Source organism: Anoplolepis gracilipes, chromosome 3 (genome assembly GCF_047496725.1).
Source record: "Anoplolepis gracilipes chromosome 3, ASM4749672v1, whole genome shotgun sequence".
NCBI lineage: Eukaryota > Metazoa > Arthropoda > Insecta > Hymenoptera > Formicidae > Anoplolepis > Anoplolepis gracilipes.
In genome coordinates, this window is record NC_132972.1 from 16,299,634 (window position 1) to 16,326,432 (window position 26,799).

Consider the following 26,799-nt stretch of genomic DNA (forward strand, 5'->3'; position numbering starts at 1 on the left):
AGAACAAATTTCAAAGTGAGATTCATAATATTTATAATTTTTTTATTTATATTTTTAAAATTTTTTAAATTATATTTTCATACTTTTTTATCTTTTACAATTCGTACTACGTGTCGCCGACTCTTGGAACGCTCGATTTATACTTGTCTATGGTTGAGCATCTTTGATAGCACATTGTCGATGACTTTGTGAACGTGTATCATCTTTGATATATCCTATATTTATATAATTTAAATTAAACTATATAGATGTATGCGAGGTAAAATGGAACGTTTAACTAACATTTTGCAGCCGCATGTTCGAGCTAGTAAGATTAGATTATCGTATGTAGATGAATTGTTCGTAGAGCTCAAAGATAATCCATACATCATCCTTCACGAAAATGTGAGTGCAAGAATAAAATTTTATTTTTTTCTTTTACAATTTTATATAAAATGTAATTTGTGCTTTTTTCTATCTCTTAGACTCCTGAAGTAAAACTTTCGGAACATGATAATGAGGAAAGAAGTTTCGACGAATATTCGACAAGTAATAAAGATATATTTGAATTTAAAAATTAATTGTATTCTATTGGAAGTACCTATAAAGACTAAAATTTTTTAGAACATGACTCAATTCTCAGTGGCTCACCTCTGGATTATTCATTTGGTAATTATGAATTTGAGGACACTGCTGTTGTAGTAAGACAAACTTGGAGAAAACAAGAGGAGTCATATTTACCATTGAGTAGAAATGATGCATGGTGTGTGTGCATTTATAGTATATAATCAAAAAGAATAATGTATATATTATATGATTAATAAAATATAAATATATAATATATTATAAATATACTATAATATATATTTATAATATAATATTATTTATTATAATATTATATATTATAAATGTAAATATTTCTGATATGATAGATTGATACGTAATTTTTTTTTTAGTAATACATTGAATAGATGCCTGGAATGCCTTGATAATAATTCTTTGCCAATATTAGCTCTTTGTGATGGAAAAGATCCTAGACAAAGTAGATTTATTGGTGCCATCGTTCATGAAGATTGGTTTACCACATTGGAAGCTGTTTCTACTGGCATGACAACTCTGACTGCAATAAGAAATGAACACCAGAAAATTATACAGGAACATCTTAAGAGATCATTTGTACAAGAACAGGACGTATGTAATATACAATAATAGTTTTTATAATTTCAAATATTGAAGATTTTAATAATTTCTAATATTTATAGATTAAAATATCTATGTTTAATATTTTTAACTTGTTTGGGATAAAACAAGAAATGATTGATTGGGATAAGACTGCCAAAAGTGATTTTGAAGGAAGTATTAACATTGAAATACAGTCAAATAAATTAACAATAGATCCAAGACTATCAACAAATACTTTGGTATGTATAATACAAATTGATTCCATCATAAAAATACATGCTACTATTTTTATACTTATAATTACTCATTTAATTTTCATATTATTTTTTTAGATCACTCAAATAAATGCTGGATGGAAAAATAGCTCTCTAAAAGAACTAAGATGCCAATTACTCTTATTGAGCCAATATTTATCAATAATAGATGAGTACAAAAAAAATATCGAAATGCAAAAACCAATAAAATTTTCAACATCATATTCAAAGGTAGACAGATTTTAGTATTTTTTGAAAATATATTAATTTTACATAATTATTTTTCATATACTTTCTGTATATTAATATTGTAGGAATGTGATGTTATAATGGAAAACTTAAATCTTTTGTTAAATGGAGATTTTAATTTCAAAAGATTTGATAAAAGCAATGTCAAAAAAGTTGATTATATAAACAAGAAACTTATTGATATTGATGCAAAGCTGCTAGAACGAGTACAAAATATATTTTTGAGAGACGATGTAGATTTTACCGACCGTTTATGGGAAATACTTATGAGTGAGTAAACTTTCCTTTGAGAGTAAATTGATTATTATATATATACTTATTAATTATACCTTTTTCTTTTCAACATGCACAAAAAGAGGCTTCAGAGTATTCACAAATGATAAGCTGTATTGAAATAATTCTGGAGAAAGTTCTTAAACATAAATTTACACCACAGGTAAAAAAAAAAAAAATATTCTCAATATATATTTTCACAGATTTCATCTCATATATCTTAATTACATTCTATGATCTCAATGACAAAGAATTAAGTATATTTTTTGCCAGATTAATGATACAAATTCGACAAGGTTTATAAAACATATTTCCAATCTGCATCATCAAGATACAATATCCCATTTACTAGTAGGAAGTGTACCATTAGAACTCATGGTAGATATGGGATTTGAGAAACTCAGACGAGATTATTTATATATCTTAAGAGGAGCACGATTTGTTGATTTACACAATGTACGACAAGAATTAATTGATCTGTCTTCTGGAATTTTCAATACGGAAAATTATAGGTAATTTGCACACACACACACACACACACATACACAGGAATATTTATCTGTAAATTAAAAAGATTAGATTCAATTAACATTAACTGTGATTTTATTGCAGAAAAAAGTTGGTTACGTTGGCACAAATTCATATTTGTTTGGAATGCATGCTACTTATTGAAGAACATCTGGAATGTCCAATTGAAAATTTGCAAAGTCTATTTGCTTACGCTTACAAAGAATTTGTTTCCGCGCAGTCTCCTCTACAAAATTACACTGAGCTTTGTAGCCGAATCTTTACTTTGACGATGCCTCTACCCAACAAATTAATTAACGAGTTAAACAAGATGTATGTATAAATTCAATCTTATAATAGTGTCATTGATATAAAAATTTTCAACGAAAATTTTATATTTGTGCAAATAAAATAATACATAATTAGGAAATAATATATAAAACACATGTATATATATTAATTTTATTTCAGGAATCCTTCTGTGTGCAAAACTTCTATTTCGTCTCAATCTGCCGCATTGATGCTAACGACTACTACTTATTATAGCAAAACGCCTATTTTTCCAATGGACATATATCCTATTGGTAAAGCAAATAATAGTTTCAAGCATCAATCAAAAACTCTGAAAATTTGCTATGTGATATATGGTTGAATCCTATTTAGTTTATTTATCTACTCTGTTTTTCTTTTTTTCAGATAATACAAATATACAGCAGGAAATAGTTCATGGTATAAAAGCAACGTCATCATCGACAAAGTATAAAAAATTATGAAACGCTCCTGCATTAACGTTGGAGAAACAAAATAAAATTTCAGAGCTGGTGCAATTTTGAATAAACGGAACATAAATGTAAAAGAAGGTAATTAAAACGTTTAATTAATAATTAATAAAATAAAAATTATAAAAGCATTCTTCAAATACAATTACATGTATTAGATATATAAATATAACTACATTTATGAGTGTTTGTACTCTCAGTCATTGACAATATACACTCGAGCATGCTATTAGTCATTCTCCGTGATTAACACAAACCTTATTTCAATTATATAATTTTTATATCATATTGCAAAATGTTTTTTTTCTTTTTTTCTTAAGAATTATTCTCAATGTACAAAAGTATACACGATATTTAAAATTTTTATCCAATAAGAGATAAATTTCGTAATTGATATTAAAAATGAATTCGTTATAAAGCACAATATAAACTTTTTACAGAATGCATAATTAGCACTACGAATTGATCGTTATTATATTCCAATCTTGTTCAATATACTTTGGCGGCTTTCTTAAACTTTCAATGTCATTTTAAAGAGATAAAACTTCCTTTTCTCGTTACTAGCTTTCCTAGTTACTAAATAAAGCATGGCTTTATATATAAGTAAGTACACAAGTATTAACAACGTATATGTCATTATGGAAAATGCAGGCAGGGTGATTAAGGCATATTTTCTTTCGAGCTTTAATACTGTGATGTATCTGCGTCGTCCATTCCAGAGACAGTGGCTTGTTCCAATACCTCAAGAAGCTTCTGCATTTCCATAGAATCAGACGAATTGTCGAGCGTTCTTTCCAAAGCTCGCACATATGACATGCATGTTCGTCCTTCATGATCTAGATTCTGTGGATTTGCTTTATGCTGCAAAGTTTGCAATGATATAACATAGATTCCACATGTCCGCTTCACCTAAAGTTAAATAAAAATATACCCATATTAAAAGTTGTGCCATTGCTAGATTTCCGGTTGCACATGCCAGATGTAACGGTGTTCTCAGATCTTCTGTGCTAACCGAAATATTGATATCTTCATAATTACATCGGGCCAAGCATAATGTGAATGCTCGCATGTCTCCTCTGTATATTTGAAAATAGAAAGATTGCAAGATTATATTCACAAAACCAATTGACTTCTCAGATTTCACATTCCATAAAATAAGCAGCCTTACCGACAAACGGAATCGATGAGCAATTTTCCTAAAGAAATGTTCGGATTGATCGGTGGTAGAAAGAGTTTGTCCTCGTACTTCCATCTGATCCATTGTTCTTTCTCTTCCCTAGATGAATCTGAGACCGGTTTTTGTTTCCCATTTAAACAGTATTCCCAGATACTGTTAGCTATATCGTTGCCAAGAGCTAGCATGACGCTTAGGTGGCCTGCGCTAAAATCATTAAAGATGTATTTTTAAGTAAAGGACATTAGTAACACAAGATAAATCTAATTAAACGTCTATTATATAGCATGTGTACAAAGTTTTGCATTATACTTACGACCAGTCATCCAAATCTAATGATCGAACCTTAGATATGTGCGAACCTAAGTTTCTGTGAATACCAGAACATTCAATGCACATCAATACACCCAAATTAAGACTGGCCCAATCAGGGTCTAAAGTAAATAAAAACGTGTGATTGACGCGAACTGATTTTGATTAATTAATAAGAGAAAAATTTTTACTTACTCGGTGCACCACAGTCGACGCATGCATCATTTCCCGAAACTTTGTTCTTTATGCAATGCATTTTAAAAGCGTCGGTTTCATTCTTCTTATCACCGTCGCTATTCTGTAAACTTGATAGTATTTGTTGCTCTATTGCAGCAATCCAGTTGTCCCTATCTTCAGCGTTGTTTGCCTCAAAGTGCCAAGTTTTGTTCTCCAAAGAGATAATAGAAAATTCGAAACTGTCTTCTGAAAAAAAACCATATTTTGCAATGTATAAAAAAATATTAAAAATGTTAAGTATATGTATATATACATATATAGAGGTAACAAAAGATATACCTTGAGCATTGTATGATTTTGAACCTTTTGGCGTTTTACCAGGCACCTTCACAGTAACATATTGCAAAAGTATTTCTTTGCCATTAGTATCATTCATGTAATCCTGAAAATGTCTTCTTGTAAACAGATCAAATGCATAAAGTAATAATTTTTATGTAACAATGAATAATTACATGTAAGCTTGAATGATAAGTCAAACGACCATCCTCTAATAATGTAACATATTTTTTCTTCCATTCTTTCAAAGATTTGCTACTTCGTTTAAACAGATAACCTTGTTTAACTGGTATTTCTCTACCAACACCCATTTCACCCATATATTTCTCCTTCTTAGAAGGCGTAAATATATTCGATTTTCTTCTAAATTTTCTGAAAAGTAAAAAAATATTGTATGTCAGATATATCAATGCAAACATTTAGGAAAGTCCAAAAAAAATGTATTATATTTAAAACCTAATAGTGGTTGGTGTTAAAATTGATGATCGTAGTTCTCCATGTTGATTTTGTATATTATGAAAATTATCATTTAACAATCCTGAATCATTGGGCACAGAATTGTTATGAATCGATCGACAATCTTCATCTTTTTCTGAAATCTATCAAAAAATAAATTATATTTTAATAATCTTGTTCAATTTTCAATGATTTGTTTAAGAATGTAATAGCAGCAAATAAAATTACTCACATTTACTTTCAATGAATTTGTGGTCTCCATCTCTTTATTTTGAAGTTGTACATTTTTAGTAGCAACAGGGACTGGAAACTTAACGTCATTCTCTGTACTGTGTTGACATACATCACATGGAAAATGCTTTGTTGATATATTCCGTATAATTTTTTGACATACTAAAAATTGATATGTTATTAAGTTATCAGTGTTACCTTGTTGAGACATGCAATGTTTAATAATTGATAATATGTATATATATTTGACTTTTTTTTTCGTTCTTACCATCTTGAAATACTCTTTCAACATTTAAGCCATAAATAGCGCACGTTTCATAATAAGGGCATCTTAGATCACAAGCCAGTTTTCGCGGTCTAACATCTTTTATGACACGAGGATTACTGTCATTAATTGAATCTAGAAAATTAGTAATTTAGCAAAATGATACTAGGAATAAATAAAAAAAATTTTATAAGGAAATGTACACTTTGTATGCGCACAATGTACGCACCTTGTACACCTACAAGTATTTTTGGTACCTCCGACATATTCCGAAAAGAACACATTCTATTATAAAAACTGCAAACTATAGAAAAACTCTCTTCATTTTCTAGACTGAATACAAGTAATAAAGCATCTATCCAAGATGAAAACTGAAATCGATGAAATGTACCTATTATTGTTAAATCTATTAATATAATAACCAACTCTATTAGTATCATATTATTTTAATATACGAAATAAAATTATTTTGTTGCATACTTGAGCCTCTGGCACGCCACCTTCATCTCTGATTAAAAGTAGATAACTCTGATCATTGATAAAAATTTCCTTTTTAAAGCGACCACCTTCTGGCGATTCTTCATGCATAAAGGAACCAGTAAGGTATCTATGAACGAGAGCCGATTTACCCGAATCTGACGAACCAATGATTCCCAAGTGCAATTCCGGGACATCTCTCGCTAGGGTCCATTCATGACTGTTGACGAAGGAATCTGAAGAAACACAAACTCACTGATTATGGATAAACAGTAAATATATTGTTATTTATTACAACTATATTGTTCGTACTATTTATTATATATTATTATTACTTATTAATATATGTCAATTATATAGTTATATCATAGATATAATATATTTATGGTACAATGACATGTAATATATCTATGGTTTATACAGAATATTAAGGAATGTAATATAAAATTGGAGTATATATACCTTCTATTGCCACGACGTGCTCGCGAATTTGCTTCGCGATGTGCGCGTCGGGCACGAGCTCTATTAAATCATAAATAGCATATATTGACGGATGAACGCTCTCGAAACGTTGTATTTCCTGTCTGATAGCAAGAGAATGATCGTGTCCGCTCTGGCCAGTTGTCATTTTCTCAACGTCTGATGTTCTTCGACGACGATCTATCAGATTAACGACATAGTTTCGAGGTGCATCGCGTGCGCATCACCAAAGACGAAAGAGTTTGCGTAAAAATGCGACGTGGTTGTCGCCGATCTCGCGTAACATATGTCAAATTCGAGTATTTATAAACATTACAGTCGCCCTCGAGATCGGCGAAGTTGGTTATGTGCACTCGCAATCGAAGGCATACGCGCAGTTTTCATGGAGGCTGTCACAAACGTCTGAACAATATGGCCGATCTTATTCATATGCCAATTTGTAACCGAACGAGGTTCCAAAAGAGCAGAGTGGCGTTTTGATCGACCAATCAAAACAAAGAAGTTTCCGTTTCTTTCGTCCCAATTGGTCAATCAAACACTCTACTCTAGGAGGTAAATTTTGGAACACAACTCACAACAACTTGTCCCTAAAAAATAGGGACTAGATTAGACATGACTTTCATGTGCGGTAACTGTAGGATAACACGTGACCTGTTCCATGACATTTGTGACTAATCAACTGTCCGGAAATTTGTGTACAGATCTTACCATAGCTGCGTTCCACTAAGCAGGTCATATTGCGTTTTGTTGAGCAAGGCGTGGCCACGAAACGAGAAATTTAAGGAAACTTTTATGAATAATTTCATAAAATCAGGGGCTTTTTGTTTGTACATCTACCTTGGTAATAAAAGTCTGTGGTGGAGAAGTTTCATCATTCAAAGGCGAGACGTGGCGAGGCGGCGAGCATTTAACTGAAACAGTTTGCGATTGTAATCTTTGTAATTGCAGAGCAATTCCAAAGTTATCGTTAAATCAGTATCAGCAGCAAATAATTCCTTATTTAGGAAGACTGGAATTTTAGAGAAACTTGTTCGATACGAACTGAAACAAGATGGGTAGAAAAGGTAAGGAAGACATCATTACACTAGTCATCATGCGACATTTTGTAAATTGATTTTCGCGCAGTTGTATTATACAATTAATTGATTAATCATGTAATGATTATTCATTCCTCTGTTACCTTCAAATCATTTGTGGAATTAAAAGAGAAACTTTAGCATACATATAGAAACAATTATATAAAATAAATAATAAGTATACTAGAAGTATAACATATGCAAAATCTATATAATTTAATTTTTATATTTTAATAATTAACATGTGCGATAGGTCTGTTTGTGTTATATATTGACAATTTATTGTTATACATGCTTATATAACGCTCAAACTGAACATGTTTTTTTTTTTTTTTTTTTTTATGTCCACTTCAGATTTAGATTCGCCAGCCTAGTAGGTCTTTCATGCCTTTTTTAGTCCATTGTTTTAAAAAAATATTAATAAAATCTCGAGATTGGAAACTTATCCAATAAAAAAGTTTGTGTCAAAAGGGACTTATTACTGACAGGACAATTTAAACAGTTCATTCAATACAAAGTGCTGGTGAATTTAAACTTAAGTTTAAACTTAGAAGATGTGTAAATTTTTTTAGAATTTTTAAAGTAATTTTAGAGTACAGAAATTAACTCAGACTTCAGTTATCCACATGTTCAGGATTATGGTGCCAAAAAAACATGTTCAGTTTGAGGTATATTGTTTAAAAAATATATATAAGAGATACATATGTATTATAGGTAAAAAGAAGAATCCTCAGCAGAAGCAGACTCAGGAAGTACCGACATCAACTTCAGAAGCTACTTCCAGTGAACAATTACAAAAAGAACAACAAAAACAGGTACCTCAGGATGTACCACAAAAACAACAAGTACCACCAGGTAATCTATCTCAATCCAACTATAAGAAGACTGGCTTATTGTGTTATTTTATTATATTATATAGTGTTATTTGCTTATTCTGAAAAGTACTGTTGTTTAGGAAATGGTAGGGAATGTATTCTTTAGAGAGATATTGTGAGGTGTGGCCTTAGTCTAGCATTTATAGTTTAGCTACTAACTGATGAGTGAAATACGTATTGCTCTGAAGACACAATAGCTATTTGTAGTATAGATTTTTCTATCTTAGCAGTATGAGTGCTGCATTCATAGGCAAGTAACCAGTAGTGATAAACTGTTTATTCTCTCTGGCGTCGTACTATTTTAATTACTGTAAAACAGCATTAGGCAAGAGGTCTGAATAGTTCAGATAGTAAGTTGCTAGGAAAGCAAAAAGTCTCGATTCCCGATTCAGCCACTTGTGCTTCATATATTTTCTCAGTCTGTAAAATATTGTTTATAAACAATAAATTTTTGGGCTGAAAGATGTGAATGTTTTACACACAGTACAACAGCTGCTGCCAAGGATGGACGATTGCTACAACGTGTCTGAGATAGTGTTACACCTCTACATACACCTTTGTTTTATTATTTGGTAGGTGGGGGCCAACAGCAACAGCAGCAAGTAACTCCAAGTTCATCTCAACAACGACCACAAGGAGCTTGGGGCCAACCACGACAAGAGCAACAAGTATCACAAGGCCCAGCACCACAACAACTAGGAGCACAAGTCTCATCATCACAACAACAGCCAAGAGCATGGGGGGGCCAACCATCACAACAACAGCCAAGAGCATGGGGGGGCCAACCATCACAACAACAAATTGCACAACAGCAGCAAGTAGCTCCGACTCAGCAACGTCCACAAGGAGCATGGGGCCAACCGCAACAAAAGCAGCAAGTATTACAAGGCCCAGCACCACAACAACAACTAGGTGCACAAGTCCCACCACCATCACAACAACAACCAAGAGCATGGGGCCAACCATCACAACCACAAATGGCACAACAGCAGCAAGTATTACAAGGCCCAGCACCACAACAACAATTAGGAGCACAAGTCCCACCACCATCACAACAACAACCAAGAGCATGGGGCCAACCATCACAACCACAAATGGCACAACAGCAGCAAGTAGCTCCGACTCAGCAACGTCCACAAGGAGCATGGGGCCAACCACAACAAAAGCAGCAAGTATTACAAGGCCCAGCACCACAACAACAACTAGGTGCACAAGTCCCACCACCATCACAACAACAACCAAGAGCATGGGGCCAACCATCACAACCACAAATGGCACAACAGCAGCAAGTAGCTCCGACTCAGCAACGTCCACAAGGAGCATGGGGCCAACCACAACAAAAGCAGCAAGTATTACAAGGCCCAGCACCACAACAACAACTAGGAGCACAAGTCCCACCACCATCACAACAACAGCCAAGAGCATGGGGCTCATCACAACAAGGAGCATGTGGCCAACGACATTTACAACAGCAGTCAGGTGCTTACATGGAGTCTATAATAAAAAGTTCCAAAGTTAAAAGTTAAAAAGTTAAAAAGTAAAAGTTTTTTCAATATATATAATTGGTACATTAGAATAAGAGAAAGGCACCATTCACATATTTTACATTATTATTAAAATATTTTATATTTTTAAATTTATGAATTTTTTATGTGTAAATTTCATATAAATCTATATATATTAATGGCTTATAGAAGGAAGTTTATAAAAAGATTTTAGAAATTTAGAACGAAATATTTAGTGACAATTCTCTTGATCTTGTCTGCACATATGTTTAGACACATACACTTGTGTAAAATATTGTGTGATGTAAAGTATTATATGTAAATGTGTGTATGTGTGTGTGTGTGCGTGTAAAATTATATTTTTATTCTTTTGTAGTTGATATTGGTGGTGCTGGTGATTCTAAACTAATAACTGGCAAAGGTAGTGTTAAGCGCAGTGAACAACAGCAACAATCAACAAGTACACAGCAGGTACAATAATTATAGATTAATTATTTATATAGTTATGAATAATATCTGTTAAATAAATTTTGATTTAGTATCTTACTTTTGTCAATTTGTGAAATTTTTTTAATCAGTGAATTTTTCTTTAGTTATCTCAACTGAGAGATCCATTGAAGTCGACAATAACCTCTCAAAAAACAAAACTGTCGTCTGATGTAATTAAACAATATCAACTCTCTATACCACAAAGGGAAAATTTTAAGAAAGCTGGAACAAAAGGAAAACCGATTCGTGTTTATACAAATATGTTTGAAATCATATTTGATCGAAATTTTGTAACAAACGCTGTCCATTATGATGTAAATATTACGCCTGTTGCTTCAAAAACTTTATATAGAAAAGTTTTTGAGCAATGTAGAGTTATTAACTTTAAAAATAGATATCCGGCCTTTGATGGCAAGAAAAATGCATACAGTGCAAATGATCTTCCTTTCATTGATTCAGTAAGTAATAGCACATAGTATATATACATATTTTTATAGTAATACAATTATCTATATAAAATAAGATTTATGATTTTACTTGATAAATGTTAATATTTAGAATATAAATATAAATTACAGGATAAATTTTTCATTCATTAATCTCAATAAATTTTTTCATTATTTTATTTAGCTGGAGACTGATATCGAACTTTATGATGAAGAACGCGAGAAACAAAGAACATTTAAGATTATTTTTAAGAAAGTTGCTAATATCGATCTTAGCTGGATAAAAAATTTGCGACCTGGTCTTGACGAAGCTAATAGAGATCAAACTGGTACACAAGTTTTGGATATCATCATGCGTCATGCACCCGAGTCACGATTTTTAAGTGTAAGCAATGTATATGATGTAACAGTAATATGATTGTAATTAATAATTAAATTGTACTAATTTTTATCTGATTATAACAAGCAATATATAAAAGTTAATTGCACGATTATATCATAAAATCTATGTGTATAATATTATATAATACTATAAGAATGTTTGAATGTAAGAACGTATTTTTTCTTTCAAAAATTTATACTTTATAAAATATGATTTAATAGAAAGAAATGAAATATACATATGTATATATATTACAGATTGGTCGATCATTATTCTGGCAAATAGATAATCAAGAACCATTAGGTGGTGGTTTAAGTTTATCACGCGGCGGATTTTCATCTGCTATAATTGGCTGGAAACCATATATAAATATAGATGGTAAGATATGTTAATTAACACATCTAAATGATACAAAAGTTTTACAAAAATTTTTAGACAATTATTTCTATATTAAATATCCTTGCCTATTTGTGTGTAATAATTATTGCGGCTTGATTTTTTTAGTTTCTCATAAAGGATTTCCGACGTCTCAGCCCGTTACCTGTTTAATGGCTGAGCTTACAAGGGCAAGAGATCCAACTCCAGAAGAAGTGAACAAGAGATGGAATCGAGAGAAAATCGAAAAATATTTGAAGGGTTTGAAAGTAATTTATCAAATACCCAATCAACCGCGTACAAAGCGAACGTATCGCTTAAATGGACTAGGTCCAAATTCTGTCGAACATCAGTTTGACTGTGAGGGAACAATGATAACAGTAGCGGATTATTTTATGCAAAGGAAGAATTACAAATTGCGGTATCCCTATCTGCCTTGTCTTTGGGCGGGCGCAACGAATAGACCAGAAAAGATTTATTTGCCCGCCGAAGTGCGTAAGCCGTTTTATATTTGTTACAAATGATCAAGTAAAAGACTGATTGAAATATCGCTTCAAACATTTACAGCTATGTACCATTGTGGCTGGTCAGTCTATTAACAGAAAGTTGGACGAAGACCAAACTAGTAATATGATTAAATATGCAGCGACGAGTGCGCCCACTCGTAAACAGAGAATAGAACAAGCGGTAAGATAAAGCTCATACTGTTGTATTAAAAATATTACATCATAATTTATATTACATAAATATAATACATTTACAGTTTGCAAAGATTAATGTGAATAATAGCAACACTATGAAAGAAGAGTTCCATCTGTCTGTACGTCCAGAAATGAAACAAGTGGATGCTAGGATTTTACCTCCACCGGAATTACAATATAATGGAAGAATAGCAAAAGTGAACAGAGGAATATGGCAGATTCAACCATTTAAAACAGCCTGTAATTTAGAAAAACACACATGGACCGTTCTTGATTTGAGTGAAATGATATTGGGCGAGAGTATACCTTCTTTTGTGCAATCATTGAAACAAGGTGGTAAGTATATGGAAAAAATAAGTTAAAATATAAAAATTTTTTTTTATATATTTTTTGAATGAAATTTTTATAAAAAGAAAAAGTATTTTTCAATTCATATTGAATTGTTTGTTTCCATAGGAAAGGATGTTGGTATGCATATCGAAGATCCTCTAGTTCCATACAGAAGTTTACGATCGCGCAATACAGCAGAGATCACAGAATACTTTAGGTCAAAAAAGGATTTAAAATTGATAATAGTAATTATACCAGATCGTACAGACACAACATATGGTAAAGAATATAATTTTTTTTCTTTTATTCTGAATACAAATTTTAAATTATTTATATGTTTCAGGCAAAGTAAAACAGATTACCGAGTTGAGTTTAGGTATTCTAACACAGTGTATAAAGTATCGAACTATGAAGAAAAATAGCTTCTCGGCAGTAAAAAATATTCTTCTAAAAATAAATTCGAAATTAAATGGTGTTAATCATACACTCAAAGAACAAAATATGTAAGTAATACTTGTTTCTTATTGTTTTATGAGAAGATGAAATTTTTAATAATTTTATAAAATTATATATTTTTTAAAATTATATATTATTTTTTCTAGACCACAGTGTTTAAAAAATAACGATTGTATGCTTGTTGGTGGCGACGTGACACATCCGTCTCCTGATGCTGTCGGTATTCCTTCTATAGCGGCAGTGAGTATAATTATTAAACAGTATTTTTTTCTTTTATATATGTATATATGCAAAAATAATAAAAATATCATTAATTTAGGTTGCTGCAAGTAGTAATAGTAACGCTTTCCAATATAACATTGCGCTTAGACTTCAAACACCCAAAGAAGAAATGATCTTAGATCTTGAAGAAATAATAATATCACAACTGCGGATTTATCAGCAGAAAACATCGAGATTACCTAATAAAATCATCTATTATCGGTATGTATTGCTTGTTATTTTAGCTAATAATATTGTTTGGTTTGTAATATTTTTAAGATTAACTATTGCATTTTTTGTCACATATTTATAATTGCATATTTATATTTTTATTATTACTCCGCAGAGACGGAGTCAGTGAAGGGCAACTTGCTTATGTTATGTGCTTAGAAATAAAAGCTATTAGACGTGCGTGCACCAGCGTTAAGGCCAGTAATATTCAAATTACTTGCTTAGTTGTGCAAAAGAGACATCATATACGTCTCTTCCCAACATCTGAGGCGGACTCGGATGATAAAAACAAGAATGTGAAAGCAGGCACGATTGTTGATACTGAAATTACTCATCCAAATCACATTGACTTTTATCTCGTCTCACATGCGAGTATTCAGGTAAGGAAGATAATGTTACTAAATTATTAAGAAAATAATTTTTTTTTTTATAACTAAATATATTTCAACATTAAAGAAAAGCATTGGGCATACTAATAGAAAAACTAATGTAATAATTAAATTACATTAACTTATAATATCGTTATATTAACATATAATTATCTCGACTTTAGAAATATATCAGTAATCAAATAAAAAATCGTATTTCTTCAATCATTAAATAAAATTATACTGCATAAATACAGGGTACAGCAAGGCCTACCAAATACAGGTGCATATGTAATGACTCTAAACTTAGCGAAGATGATATTGAGGAACTGACATATTATCTATGTCATATGTATGCGCGTTGTACGAGAGCGGTAAGCTATCCGGCACCAACTTATTATGCTCATTTAGGGGCTTATCGTGGAAGAGCGTTGATACAAGGGTAAGCGATCATGATATAGTTCATGGATGTCAATTATGATTTCAACAATTTATGTGGCAATATTTCTATTTTGCAGAGTTAATATTCGCCTGGATCGTTTAGATGAGGAACAGAACAAATTGCACATGAGAATGTCACAATCACCAATGTGTTTTGTTTAAAAAGATTGAATCTGTTGCGTAATGAAGAATTGTTTTGTATTCCCGAGGTTTGATATTTTTTACTTCTTTTTAATAATGAGTAAAAATTTATTATACAATATTAACATCTTAAATGATTAAATATCTTATTTTAATTAATTGATAGTAACATTTTGGTGGAAATATCAATACCTCTATGTTCCAACCTTAATTAATGACAAAGTGTTAATGCAATCGAGAAATCTTTCGTATTTTCTTGTTTATATTTTTAATTGCTTTATTCTTAAATAAAAATCTTGGCAGCCATTATTAAAACTTTTTTCTTGATAATTATATTTAATAATTATTATTGCTAAGATTTTGATTGATTTTTTTATTATTAATTATTTAGCATTAATATTTTGAATTATTGGTATTAAAGATTAAATATACATACATGGATATATAGATACATAAATATATACGCACACATGTATGTTTATATGCAAAATTTCAATTTTACACAAAATTTGCACTATCTTTTTTTTTTCATTGCCTATGATTATAATTTATATACATATACATATAAATATGTGTAAATGCACATACATATATGTGTGTGTATGATGGATGAGTGTGTGTATAATTACATAATTAATTTAGATAATATGATTTTTTTCTTTTTTTCGTTTATAGTAGTTTATATTCCTAAAATACAATTAGATTTATTGTTTATTTTATACCATTATATAAACTTAGAAGTATATAACTTATATAAACTTACAGTATGCACTGCGCTATCCTTATTTTACTCGTGAAACAAAGTTCAGAAATGAGTGTCATAGTAAGTGGCTGTGGATTCTCTTTGTTTCTATCTATCATATGTTACACTCTTGAGTAGAAAATGGCAGATATTGGCCGCGGACTCCTACTGTCCTGACACTCACTTTCGATTTACGTTGCACAGTTCATACTAGGTCGATGGTTTATATACTTGTTTACATTATTTTCATATAGAATATTGTAAAAAGTATCGTCGAACAATACTTGTTCACGTGCTTACAATATGCTACAGGATTTTCATATACATTTATACACTATACAAATAATGTTTCCCCATTCTGATTCTAATTTTCGTTTTTATAAACGGAGATATGAAAGAAATTAATAATTATATAGTATTATATGATACATATATGTTAAAAATAAATAAGGGATAATATTATCTTATATATGTAATAAAAGGATCATACCTAGTAAATCTTATGCAAGTATTTCGACATATTTATTAAGAAGAATATGGTTGTGCATTGGTCGTATTTGTATATTATATCATACTTATATGGTCATCTAAATCTCGATAGTCCTTTCTTATCTAAAGATTGCAGGGAGGCTCAGAGATAAAAGAAAAGAATGCTGAGGATAGAGAGAAAAAAAGTTTCAAGACAAAATAATTTACAACCCGTGACACCCACATGGTTTTCACGTTGAGGCCATGTATGGATGTGTGACGTCAACATTACTTTTGCGTTTATCAACGTGTGTATGCGTGTGTAGGCGCTCAACGGGGCATAGAAGGCAAAGTCCGTGGGAGAATACTAAAGAATCAGAGCTCCGACATATCCGTGCGATCGATCGATCGATGATCACACTTTGAATTTGATCTATGCACGGTTATTTTATTCCGTTGCCGTCGATTTCTCGGACGAAAGGTGGTGATTTGTATAACCGATGAAATAGAATCTAAAAATAGAAACGCTTTGCAATTTGGAATTCTGGTTTTCAATTGTAAGCCGAATTTTATATCTCGAATGCTACATTTATGTAATTGGATTTCGCCTGTAATAAATGTTTGTTTAGTCTTGAAATATAAGATGCACGAATGCGATTTTTATTTTTAAAAATCTGACTTTTGTTTCGATGTGAAAGGCACAATGTAATTTTAAAATAGCTAGGGAACAAGCGGAAAAACCAAAGATTCTTCGATACATAACTATTTATGGTTTTAATATAAATTCAATGAATATCTTCTCATTTCAGATATGTGTTATGAAAAAACGTGAAATAACTTGTATGACTGCTTTTTTATTGATTTATTATTAGCTTTTGTATTTAGATTAATTAATATTGATTTCCTATTTACTATATACAATTTTTATTCTTGAAGTAAAATGTAATAAGCATCAATGTGATAGACTCAACCTGCATCCTTGCGATTGAAGCTCGTTTCTCTCGTTTCTCTTTTCTGGACACAAACGCTTCGCAATCATGTGCGCTCTCTTTATAGCGACTTGTAAGGACAAACTGACGGAAAACATACGTCGTTGGTAGCATTAATTATCAACAGCTATTATCTCATAATGGCACTTCCATCAGCTGGCAAAAAGTTGCAGTAATATTTTCGTATAAATTAATTGTTTATATATATAAATATTATATGAGAATGTACTATGTAAACATTCGAGACAAATTTATTTCTAGTGATAAAATGCGAGTGATTTGTTAAGCAAACTACTTATTGCTTAGAGATTATATTAAAAATGATTACAGATCTATCAATCCCCAGTAAAGTATTTTATAATTTTAATTCTATTTTTTTCGTTTCTTCGGAAACCTTAAGATTTCTATTCATTTAAAAAAAAAATGGAAAAATTTTAGATTAAAAGAAAACAATTGTTACTTTCAATCATGCGCGCCTAAGTAACTTGTTCAGTTTTAAATCGCCAAAAGATATGATAATTACTTAAAAAAAAAGTTTGTAGGAAAAATTCATGTTACGTGGCCTTGCAATGTCATTAGTTTGTAGATTAATGTTTATCGTCTGAGATTATCGATCCTCTGAAAAAAAAAGATAAATCTTGAGATAAAGAGCTGTCGGTTTATTGTATATCGTTAATGTATGAATCGGCAACATGTACTTGCAGATATTTACCTTGTACGTTCACGCCTTGAGCGGTCGACGCGTATCAAAAAAGTAGGTAGGGTAGAGAGAATATTAATTATGCATTCTAAAAGACACGCCGCTTCGAGATTGTAACCAAGTTGATGTAATGCATCGATCAGGAGAGGCCGATTGCGCATTCAAGATATCTCTCTTATGCGATCCATTTTTTTTTCTTCCACTTCTACGAATGCACGACGTTTCTATAGGAGCGGCTTCCTGCGGCTTCCTGCGGCTTTGACAAAAACGATTACGATTAGTGAGAAAGCGTATATTTTTGCTTATTAATTTGCGTTACTCATACTCGGAAAAATTGCGCAAAATTCAACATCTGATTTTGACAAACAGTTCCAACGTCTGCGCGTGCGTGCCATCAAGTACGAGATCCTGAGCCAAGATTAAAAATTGTAATTGGAAACCCGTGGCAATATACACGGCTCGCCGGGAAGATTCGGGAGTAAATCTCTCTTCCCGAGAATGTTTCGCGGCAAGTATTTCGAAGGGAGAGCGATACGATGTTAAACATAAATTAGAATGGATATCCTGTAAAATTATCCAAGAAGGATCCAAAGAAGAAAAAGGATGGCTAGAGCCCGCGCCCTCTCGCACACATGAGAATGAGAGAACGTAAGGAGGAATGTATGTACGTGGGCCTGAATTATCCAACTCTGCAACACGACGGTATGGCGCATGGCATGGCGCGTATATCTCTGCGTGTCTCTCTTTCTCTCTCACTCGCTGCTAGCGCGCATGCAGAGGCCGTATATGGTAGTGGGCGGTAGGCACGGCGAGACCGGCGACAGCGAGATGCGCGGGGGCGGAGGAAATGCGCATGCGTTTGCGGATCCGAGCTTCGGCTCGGCTCGGCTAAGTTCGGCTCGGTGCGGGCGCGCATGCACACACGGGCGGGTGCGATCAGTAGATCTGAGAATTTCGTAGCGCGCGTACTTACTTTTGAATTCCCCCCGCGATCTCCGCATTCCGATTTTAACCTCACCTCATCGGAGAGCGCAAGCGAACGGAAGAGAGAGAGAGAGAGAAACGCATACGCGATTTATCTATGCACGATTAACTCTCTCTCTCTTTCTCCTTGCTGTTTCATCCTTCCAGTTTCTCCTTCTCTCTTTCTCTCTCTCTCTCTCTCTCTCTCTCTCTCGAATCATCGCCGAACATTCTATTTATCTTCGCCGCTCCGTCTCTCTTTCACTCTCTTCCCTTCTTTTTCCCTTCCTACGCTCCTTCTCGTCTCCTTCCCTCTCTTTTTCTCCCTTCCATCGCTCCGCGTCGCTTTTCGCGATCTACTGCGCGCGCGTTCACCAGTGGGATCGTTTTCTAAAAACGTAATAGTCAACTGTGTTCACGTGAGACACACGTTCTCCCAATATCGGAGGAAGAAGTAATCGGAATTGGTGCATAAGTCAATCAATTAAAACGAGGGAATAAAAGGTAGAGAAAGACTCTGGTAACGAAGTGTCTCAGGATCATCGGGAAAAACGGGAAGAAATCTCGTTTCAACGCGAGGAAAAGGCGGACTCGACCGGAAAGAGAGAGAGAGAGAGAGAGAGAGAGACACTACTGGTCTCTCGCATCGTTTGAGGGAAAAACAAGGAAACATTTGAACGGCAGACCGGACGAATTTACGACTCTTTCGGAGGAGTGTTGTCGCTCGCCCTCGCACGCGTTCCCTCTCCCTCCCTCCTTCACGTTCGTACCAATCGTCCTCCCTCTGCCTCGCTCTCGAGTCCTCCACTCGCTAGAGTCTTTCCTCCTCTCCTTTCTCTCTTCCCCCTCTCTCACCCTCCCACTCGTCGTGTCACCGTCCCCTTCGCCGCGTTCCGGCCCGGCTCTTTTCCTTTAACGCTCCTTCGTCAGTACGTCTCCGCCCGTCCGCGCCTGTGTTCTCCCGAAGAGAGAACGATTCCGTCCGTTCGACACCGCGCCGCGCGCACCGTCGCCGTCGTGTGGCCCGTCCGCGCTCTCTTTCTTTCTCTCTTTCTTTCTCTCTCTCTCTCTCTCTCTGTCTCTCTCTCTCTTTCTCTCCGTTTGTGTATTAAAATCGTGCCCGCGCGCGCCCAACACGCGCCAACATTCGCCATTGAAGCAACCGAGTACAATTTGCAATGTGTGATAATACTAACACGACGACGCAGAGTATAGCGGACTACCTGTCACAGTTGTTGAAGGACCGGAAGCAGCTAGCTGCCTTCCCAAATGTCTTCATACACGTGGAGCGTCTGCTGGATGAGGGTGAGTTGACAACTTTTCATTTTCTTCTTCTTCCTCGTGTCAAACTTTCGAGTTTCTAGTTTCCTGTAATCGGTGTCATTTTAACGAGCGAGATCGTTGCTCTAGGTGTGCGGGTGATCGAGAGAGAGAGAGAGAGAGAGAGAGAGAGAGAGAGAGAGTGAAGTTTCTCCCGAAGTGTAATCTAATAATATAATATAAAACCGTGAAAAAAAAAAGCATGTGTTTGTAATGCGTATGCGCTCGTTGATCGATGTGTATCATAAAACACGACGAAACTTTGACGCGCCATTTTGCGAGCAATTTTGCGCTCGTGAATGCAGAGAATGAATTTTTTTTTTTTTTTTTTTTTTTTTATCACGATGCGTGACGTAACGCGAGAGTATCGCGTGCTTCTCTCATCAATCTGTCGCCGGGAAACTCTTGTTATTTCCTTCGTTTGTTTGTCCACTTGAATTAGCTCGCTATGAACAGTGTAAATTTCACATACAATTCGCGTCATCGTCTCGAAATATACATATCGTCGATGGAGTCGATCGGCACCTAATGTTATCAGCGAATTCCTGTGGCGATGCGCTATAAATAAGGCTTATATAGGGTGTTGTGAAAACTTTGCTTTCCACTCTTAAGAACGAGGAAGCTTGATTTACCAACGATTAAAATCCTGAAAAGAGATTATACGTTATTATACCTTTCTCTCGTGAAGTTTTCTCAATTGCCGCCGTCTCGCGGATAATTGCACGTTTTTTTTTTTTTTTTTTCGCGGTTTCGTCAGACGTGTTCCTTTAAAAGATACAAGTTTCGTCGAGGCGACACCGCGTGTGTACACCGTTAATCGACTTCATTCCATTTCACGGTACGCGTATTACGAAAGCGACACGGCTTCCCCGTTTATTGCGTCGCTCGAACGCGCGGAAAACGGCGTAAGGAATCTCTCACCCTCCTGTCGTCCCTTCTCCCCGCGAGGATGTGGAACACCCTGTGCGAGTGTCACGTACATTTTCGCGATCCTTCCACGTGTACGATACGCCTTTCGCTGTCGCGACGCGTGTGTGTCACGTGGCCGGCGCGCAGCGTATTTGCTCGCGAGAGAAAAAAAAAAAAAAGAAATGTAACGCGAAAATCACATATAGAGTAGGCTCTCCCGCATCGTCAATGCGAATGAATCTACATTAGAGCAATTCATTTTTAAACGTAAAAATATAAAATCATGTAAAAATATACACGTGTATAAACGGTCAGGATTGGCAAAAATTAATATTTATGAAAGGCTTTGATTTTTTTTTTTTTTTTTTTTTTTAAATAAGCTGATGTGTTCATTTAAGCTATTACTATGTTTCTTATCACGGGGTATGAAAATTGCGGTAGATAGGTAGGTAGTTTTGCGTCTGACATTTATGACAGTCGCGTTTAATAACAGTGGAAAACGTAATACACACACACAAGAATTTCTTCGAACATTACATTTATACTTGCGATGTCACGCGCATACGATAAATATCAAGGATTCATTCTGTTGAAAATAATTGGCGGGAGAATACATATTATTTTTGTGTATTTTTTTTTTTTTTTTTTTGCTTCACAAAGAGACAAATGTTTTATTAAACAAGATATCACCATTTACCTTGTTATCTTTCTCCGCAGGCAGGTAACCGCATTATTCATGATGCGATTGACGATGGTCAACCGTTTTGAAAAATTGGTCCTTCAATCGATTCACAAATGAATAGTAGAATAGGGCGATTTTCTGGCTTGATGATAAGTAATGCTGGTCGACCAATCGTCAAACATTGATGCGGGACGTCAAATCGGAAGTAATTTCGGTTATAAAAGGTCCGTGCCATTAGTACCATGAGAATTGACTTTCTCTAGCTTCACAGCTGCCGGTCACGAATTAGTTTTATCACGGCAATAATTAAGACTTTAAACGCTCTGGGTTTCGTATCCTGACATGCCAATAGGCATTCTATAACCGGTGTACGATAATCATCCCTTTTTCCAAAAGCAATAACGAAAATAGAGAGCGATAGCTTATCGCCGTGCGATAAACCTTATACACCCTCCTGGGTCTTCCTTGCAAGGCATGTTTGATTTTTCGCAGAAAACTAGGCGCATTCAAATGAGCCTTGTCCAAGCCTTCTGTATTTATTTATTCGCGTCGTACATCTGCGTGTTTTGGAATCGATAAGCCAACCGACACGCGGCACGCGGGTCGCGCGCGAGTGAAAGGAACGCGCGTAGTATGCGTAAATATTTATTTGTTACATACCGGTTATGGCGGCATCGTTAAGTGGCGATCTCGTCTTGTTATCGTCGTTATCGTATTTTATAAACGAAAGCCGTATTGTCACAGATGATATTGTCGGTCGAAACCTGAGACGAATCCTGAGAAAAGCGGTGACCTCGCGGCATAAAATCACTTTGTATGTACCATCGATATATGTGCCTCTCCCTCCCTCTCCCCCCCTCTCTCCCTCCCTCTTCCCCAACTCTCGATACACCGTTCACCAGATCTCCGGCGACCTGTTCTCGAAGAATAAACCCGCGCGTAAACGCTCGATTCATAAAGACACGCTTCGCGGCGCTCGAGGATTTCTTTTTTCTTTTCTTTTCTTTACCGAGTGCACATGCACGTGGAATCTGTGTCTCTAACGAAGCACACATTTAAGACAGACTGACGCTTATATCATTAGATAAAAACTAGCATTCCATCGCGCGGATACGGCTTTCATGTCCATTGCTATCGTTCTCCTTTACATGATAATAAAAGGAGATTGGTAAGGAACAAAGGTTTCTTACAAATTTGTACGTCTTCTGTGTAATATTTAACTTTTTAATTATTTATTGAGTGTTATTATTATTCGAAATGATATTACATTAAATTAATATTAATATTAATATTTTGTTAATCGATTCCAGACTTGATAAGGACCTAAACCAAGGGTCGAAACGTCGTCGATTGTAAAGCTAATTTAAGACTAAATAAAGCTTTTTTAACCAGTTTGCTCGAATAATAATAACACTCAATAAATTTTATTACTGGTGACATAAAATAAACTTATCAATTTTTAATTATTCTAATTAAAGAAATTTGCGGAGAGCGATTCTATGAAATAACAATTTATCGCTTGTAACATTCTCTCGCGGAGATTTCGCATTTGTGCCCTTTTCCTCTTAAGCAATTTCGATTAACGGTAATTTATCGAATGAATTATACATCGCGAAGGAGCAGATCGACTCTAAGGACGTGTTCGGCTTTGGAAAGTCGAGAGAAAGCTGGATCCGCTCGTTTTGTTTTACGCGCTGGAAAGCAATGTTATCTCCACATTGCATACTCACGAGAAAGACTTAATCTGCGCGTGTACCAAATACTGCAAATCTACATTGTGCAATATTAAGAATTCCTTATGATAAGGAAGAAGAACGTTGTTGAAATTTTGTATAGTACCTAGAGTACAGTACCGGCCAAAAATATATCACCTTTAGTATTTTTTGAGTATAATTTTATTCAAAGTACATGGATATTTATAATATCATAATATATGTTTTCATAGTAAATACAACTTACCGAATAAAATATTTTTCATAAAATAATATAAAAACTTAATTTTAATAATATAAAAAATTAATTTTGTAAGTAAATTAAATTAAATTTATGCTCAAAAATCCTAAGGGTGATATATTTTTGGCCGGTACTGTAAGTCATTCAGACTTCTTTTTTCATCTCGCGTTTCAGATTTGAAAAGATAGGCCTAATAATTAGAGAATAAAAATCGATATCAATTTATGTCATTCAGATCACTCTCGCATTTTCGAGATTGCGAAAGACAATTTTTTCTAAACTGTTTTTGAAGTATTTTTAAACTTTTTATTATATATATATATATATATATATATATATATATTTTTTTTTTTTTCTTTTCATTAGCGAGAAACTTGATGATAACGCGTTACGCAACGAATTTAAGGTTATCATATGTTGGTTAAGAATAAAATTAATTGAAGACGATTATCGTAAATTTCTTTAAATATCGATTAACGGTAATAATCTTAATGAACCTCTACGATAGTAAAACTTGTCTGTAATCAACGATGCGTCAGATGATTGCTCGATCGATTGGTCATCCTCGTTGCTCGCGATTTCTGTTTCTACCATGCTGTAACCCTCGTGTTTTCCCCTCGGGAAAGTTGAGAGGCACTGTCGCTAGTGCTTGTCCGGGCATCTATATGGTTGGTTTTTACATTTGTACGACGCGGCATGTGGAAAGACGCGGGAGCTCTCGCCTCTCGTAATGATCCTTCGTATAGTGATGCATTCGAGAGGGCGGCCGACGCGTTCAAACGGGGTACGCGCTCTATTTCCATCGGGAGTGTGTGTAACGAGGTTTTCTCGGTGACCTAGTGGCGCGAATAGAACTCGTCGCCAAGTGCGCGCGTCCTTTCGAAATTGTCTGCTCAAAACTTGGATACCGTACGGGAGTGTGCTCGATTTCGTCTCTAGTAGTGGGTCGACGTGACTAATCGTCGTAACCTTCGGGCAACAGACGCTTCGACGCTATCGCACGGGTCGGATTAAAGGGATGTCCGGATATCTTATCAGCATTGTCTATTCGGACAAAAGAAGAAGAAAAAAGCTTGCAAACGGTCCTTCCAGAAAAATTCTTACCGTACAAGAAGAATTATGCTTAGGTTTATGCCTTCAACCGAGTATATTTTCTGGAGGAAAAAAAAAAAAAAACCAATAAACGCTAAAGTGATTTTTTGTTAAACTTTTGACATATTTATTAAAGTTCGAGAGCTTATTAATTTACATGATGCATGGAGAAACGCGAGGGAAATAATTTCAAACTTGAGATTAATGGACACTTTGGCGTTGAAAAATGGAGAAAACGTTCGCTCCCTTCGCAGATGCACTCGTAAATACATATACGCAATCGCGACACCATGCTAGCGTTTTTAGTCATTAATTGCCTACCATCGTAGTGTACTTATATACAGGCCGCGTGCAATTCCTTATGGGAAAAGGCAACGAAGCGTGAGCAGGGACAGTGCGACATTAATGACGGACATTACGGCAACATAACAACAGCAATAAAGTTTGGCTCAATTAGTCGTACTGTAAAAGGTACGTTAAATATCGTCATTAAAGAAATGAATTTGCAATAATATTTCGACGTGGCATTTTTTTAACTCAACATCGAGTGTTCCATCCACTTTTTCAATTTTTGTCTAAGGTTACGGAAAAATCTTTGAAAGGATTTTTACTCTTACAAATTTTTCTGCCATTTATTTATCATGCATTATGAGATAATATTAACTATTAATATTAATACTACTATTACTATTACTATTACATCTCTGCGCGCGTGCGAGTGACTGAAAGAATTCGCGCGCTACCCTGTCAGAAACAGCTGATCGATTGTAATGTGTCAATGAAGGAGTCTTGTTTGTGTTCCCCGCGATTCGAGCAGCACACGGCCGATCGCGTTCGAAGCCATCGCTAACCGGACTCGGTCTTCGACCCCCTTCTCTCTTCCATTACTGCCCCCCCCCTCTCTCTCCTCTTCCTCTCGTCCTTGCTCGCCCCTCCCTCGTATTTTCATCGCGCCGTGGCGGCCGCATTCCTTCTCTTGAACGGTGAAGCCGCGTCGGGAGCTTCGACTCGTCTTGCCTTGCCTTGCCTCGAGTCGGAGTCGACTCGACTGTACTCGATTTGACTCGCTTCGTTTCCTCTCTCCCGCCGCGTCCCTCGTCTCGTCTCGTCTCATCTCGTCTCATCTTGCCTTGTCTTGCCTTGCCTTGCCTTGCCTTGCCTTGCCTTGCCTTGCCTTGTCTTGCCTCGCCTTGCTCTCGAGAGTTCGCTAGCGATCCGAGGATCATAACTCGCGCGTTAGCTTGGAGTCGTATCGGTTCTCCAAGACTAATGTCCAAGTTGGAGCCTGCGTTGCGCCATTGATTGAACCGCATCAGGAATTCCCGACATATGCAAAGTGTTTCGGAAAAATATATTAAAATGTTACAGAAGATTAACGTTTGTTGATTTTTCACACTACGTATTTATTAATAGATTCGGCGTAAGGTTGAAATTAAATTTTGTATAACTAAGAAAAATTCGTAGAGAAAAATTATTTCAAATTAAGCCAAGAAGTTATATTGGAAATTCGAATGCGATAATAATATGTTTTTAAATACGAATTCACGATATTTTATTACACAATATTCTATTAATATGTACCGTACATTATTATTTCAACGTGCTTTTTTCTTCGATAAAACGACTTAAAGAGGTTCGAGATTTTTTTTTCTTCCGGCTGGATACATGATAGTTAGTTGTCAGGTACAAGATTTATTTCGAGGAGCACGGTGGCAATCGAGTTAATGAACGTCCGGCGAGAGGACCTCAGAGCGACCGCAAACGACGGTATCG

General features: G+C 34.7%; 4 protein-coding genes and 1 long non-coding RNA gene across 11 annotated transcripts in view; 3 read left to right on the top strand and 2 right to left on the bottom strand.

Annotated features, from left to right (window-relative positions):
* The first annotated feature begins 115 nt into the window (after positions 1-115).
* LOC140664183 (protein zwilch homolog) lies at positions 116-3,280 on the top strand. The gene is made up of 12 exons (XM_072889043.1): positions 116-384; positions 465-528; positions 604-742; positions 936-1,170; positions 1,242-1,400; positions 1,494-1,646; positions 1,730-1,934; positions 2,021-2,100; positions 2,211-2,449; positions 2,550-2,777; positions 2,916-3,028; positions 3,141-3,280. Exons 1-12 carry the CDS (start codon positions 253-255, stop codon positions 3,215-3,217), a joined length of 1,824 nt encoding a protein of 607 aa, XP_072745144.1. The 5' UTR covers positions 116-252; the 3' UTR covers positions 3,218-3,280.
* Ceng1a (Centaurin gamma 1A) lies at positions 963-7,549 on the bottom strand. 3 transcript variants are annotated; one of them, XM_072889037.1, is made up of 14 exons: positions 7,114-7,548; positions 6,655-6,887; positions 6,404-6,545; positions 6,178-6,309; positions 5,911-6,071; positions 5,679-5,821; positions 5,399-5,594; positions 5,226-5,328; positions 4,905-5,132; positions 4,714-4,831; positions 4,392-4,604; positions 4,155-4,299; positions 3,965-4,084; positions 963-1,099 (listed from the first exon to the last, which is right to left on the bottom strand). In XM_072889037.1, exons 1-14 carry the CDS (start codon positions 7,277-7,279, stop codon positions 1,079-1,081), a joined length of 2,121 nt encoding a protein of 706 aa, XP_072745138.1. In that variant the 5' UTR covers positions 7,280-7,548; the 3' UTR covers positions 963-1,078. The 3 variants fall into 3 exon arrangements, with proteins under 3 accessions (XP_072745138.1, XP_072745137.1, XP_072745136.1); XM_072889036.1 differs by lacking the exon at positions 963-1,099 and having other exon boundaries at positions 2,816-4,084; positions 4,905-5,129; positions 7,114-7,549; XM_072889035.1 differs by lacking the exon at positions 963-1,099 and having other exon boundaries at positions 2,816-4,084; positions 7,114-7,547.
* Positions 7,550-7,831: 282 nt separating this feature from the next.
* Positions 7,832-16,453, top strand: Ago2 (Argonaute 2). The gene is made up of 17 exons (XM_072889025.1): positions 7,832-8,195; positions 8,922-9,062; positions 9,659-10,561; positions 10,964-11,058; positions 11,181-11,534; positions 11,707-11,907; positions 12,162-12,282; positions 12,409-12,770; positions 12,847-12,966; positions 13,043-13,316; positions 13,437-13,589; positions 13,654-13,813; positions 13,913-14,006; positions 14,086-14,249; positions 14,374-14,638; positions 14,884-15,068; positions 15,145-16,453. The coding sequence occupies exons 1-17, from the start codon at positions 8,183-8,185 to the stop codon at positions 15,227-15,229; spliced, it is 3,690 nt and encodes a 1,229-aa protein (XP_072745126.1). The 5' UTR covers positions 7,832-8,182; the 3' UTR covers positions 15,230-16,453.
* A 453-nt stretch (positions 16,454-16,906) lies between these two features.
* LOC140664197 (uncharacterized) lies at positions 16,907-18,843 on the bottom strand. 2 transcript variants are annotated; one of them, XR_012046413.1, is made up of 3 exons: positions 18,120-18,843; positions 17,931-18,025; positions 16,907-17,563 (listed from the first exon to the last, which is right to left on the bottom strand). It is a non-coding gene; the product is annotated as an uncharacterized lncRNA (long non-coding RNA). The 2 variants fall into 2 exon arrangements; XR_012046412.1 differs by having other exon boundaries at positions 16,907-18,025; positions 18,120-18,363; positions 18,433-18,841.
* Positions 18,844-19,039: 196 nt separating this feature from the next.
* Positions 19,040-26,799, top strand: part of How (protein held out wings) — a 33,830-nt gene continuing 26,070 nt past the window's right edge. For 2 of the 4 annotated variants that reach the window (XM_072889055.1, XM_072889058.1), the window contains exon 1: positions 19,040-20,375. In XM_072889055.1, coding sequence (XP_072745156.1) covers positions 20,249-20,375 — 127 coding nt within the window. In that variant the 5' untranslated portion in view covers positions 19,040-20,248. The remainder of the gene's footprint in view (positions 20,376-26,799) is intronic. The other 2 variants (XM_072889057.1, XM_072889056.1) reach the window with 2 other exon arrangements.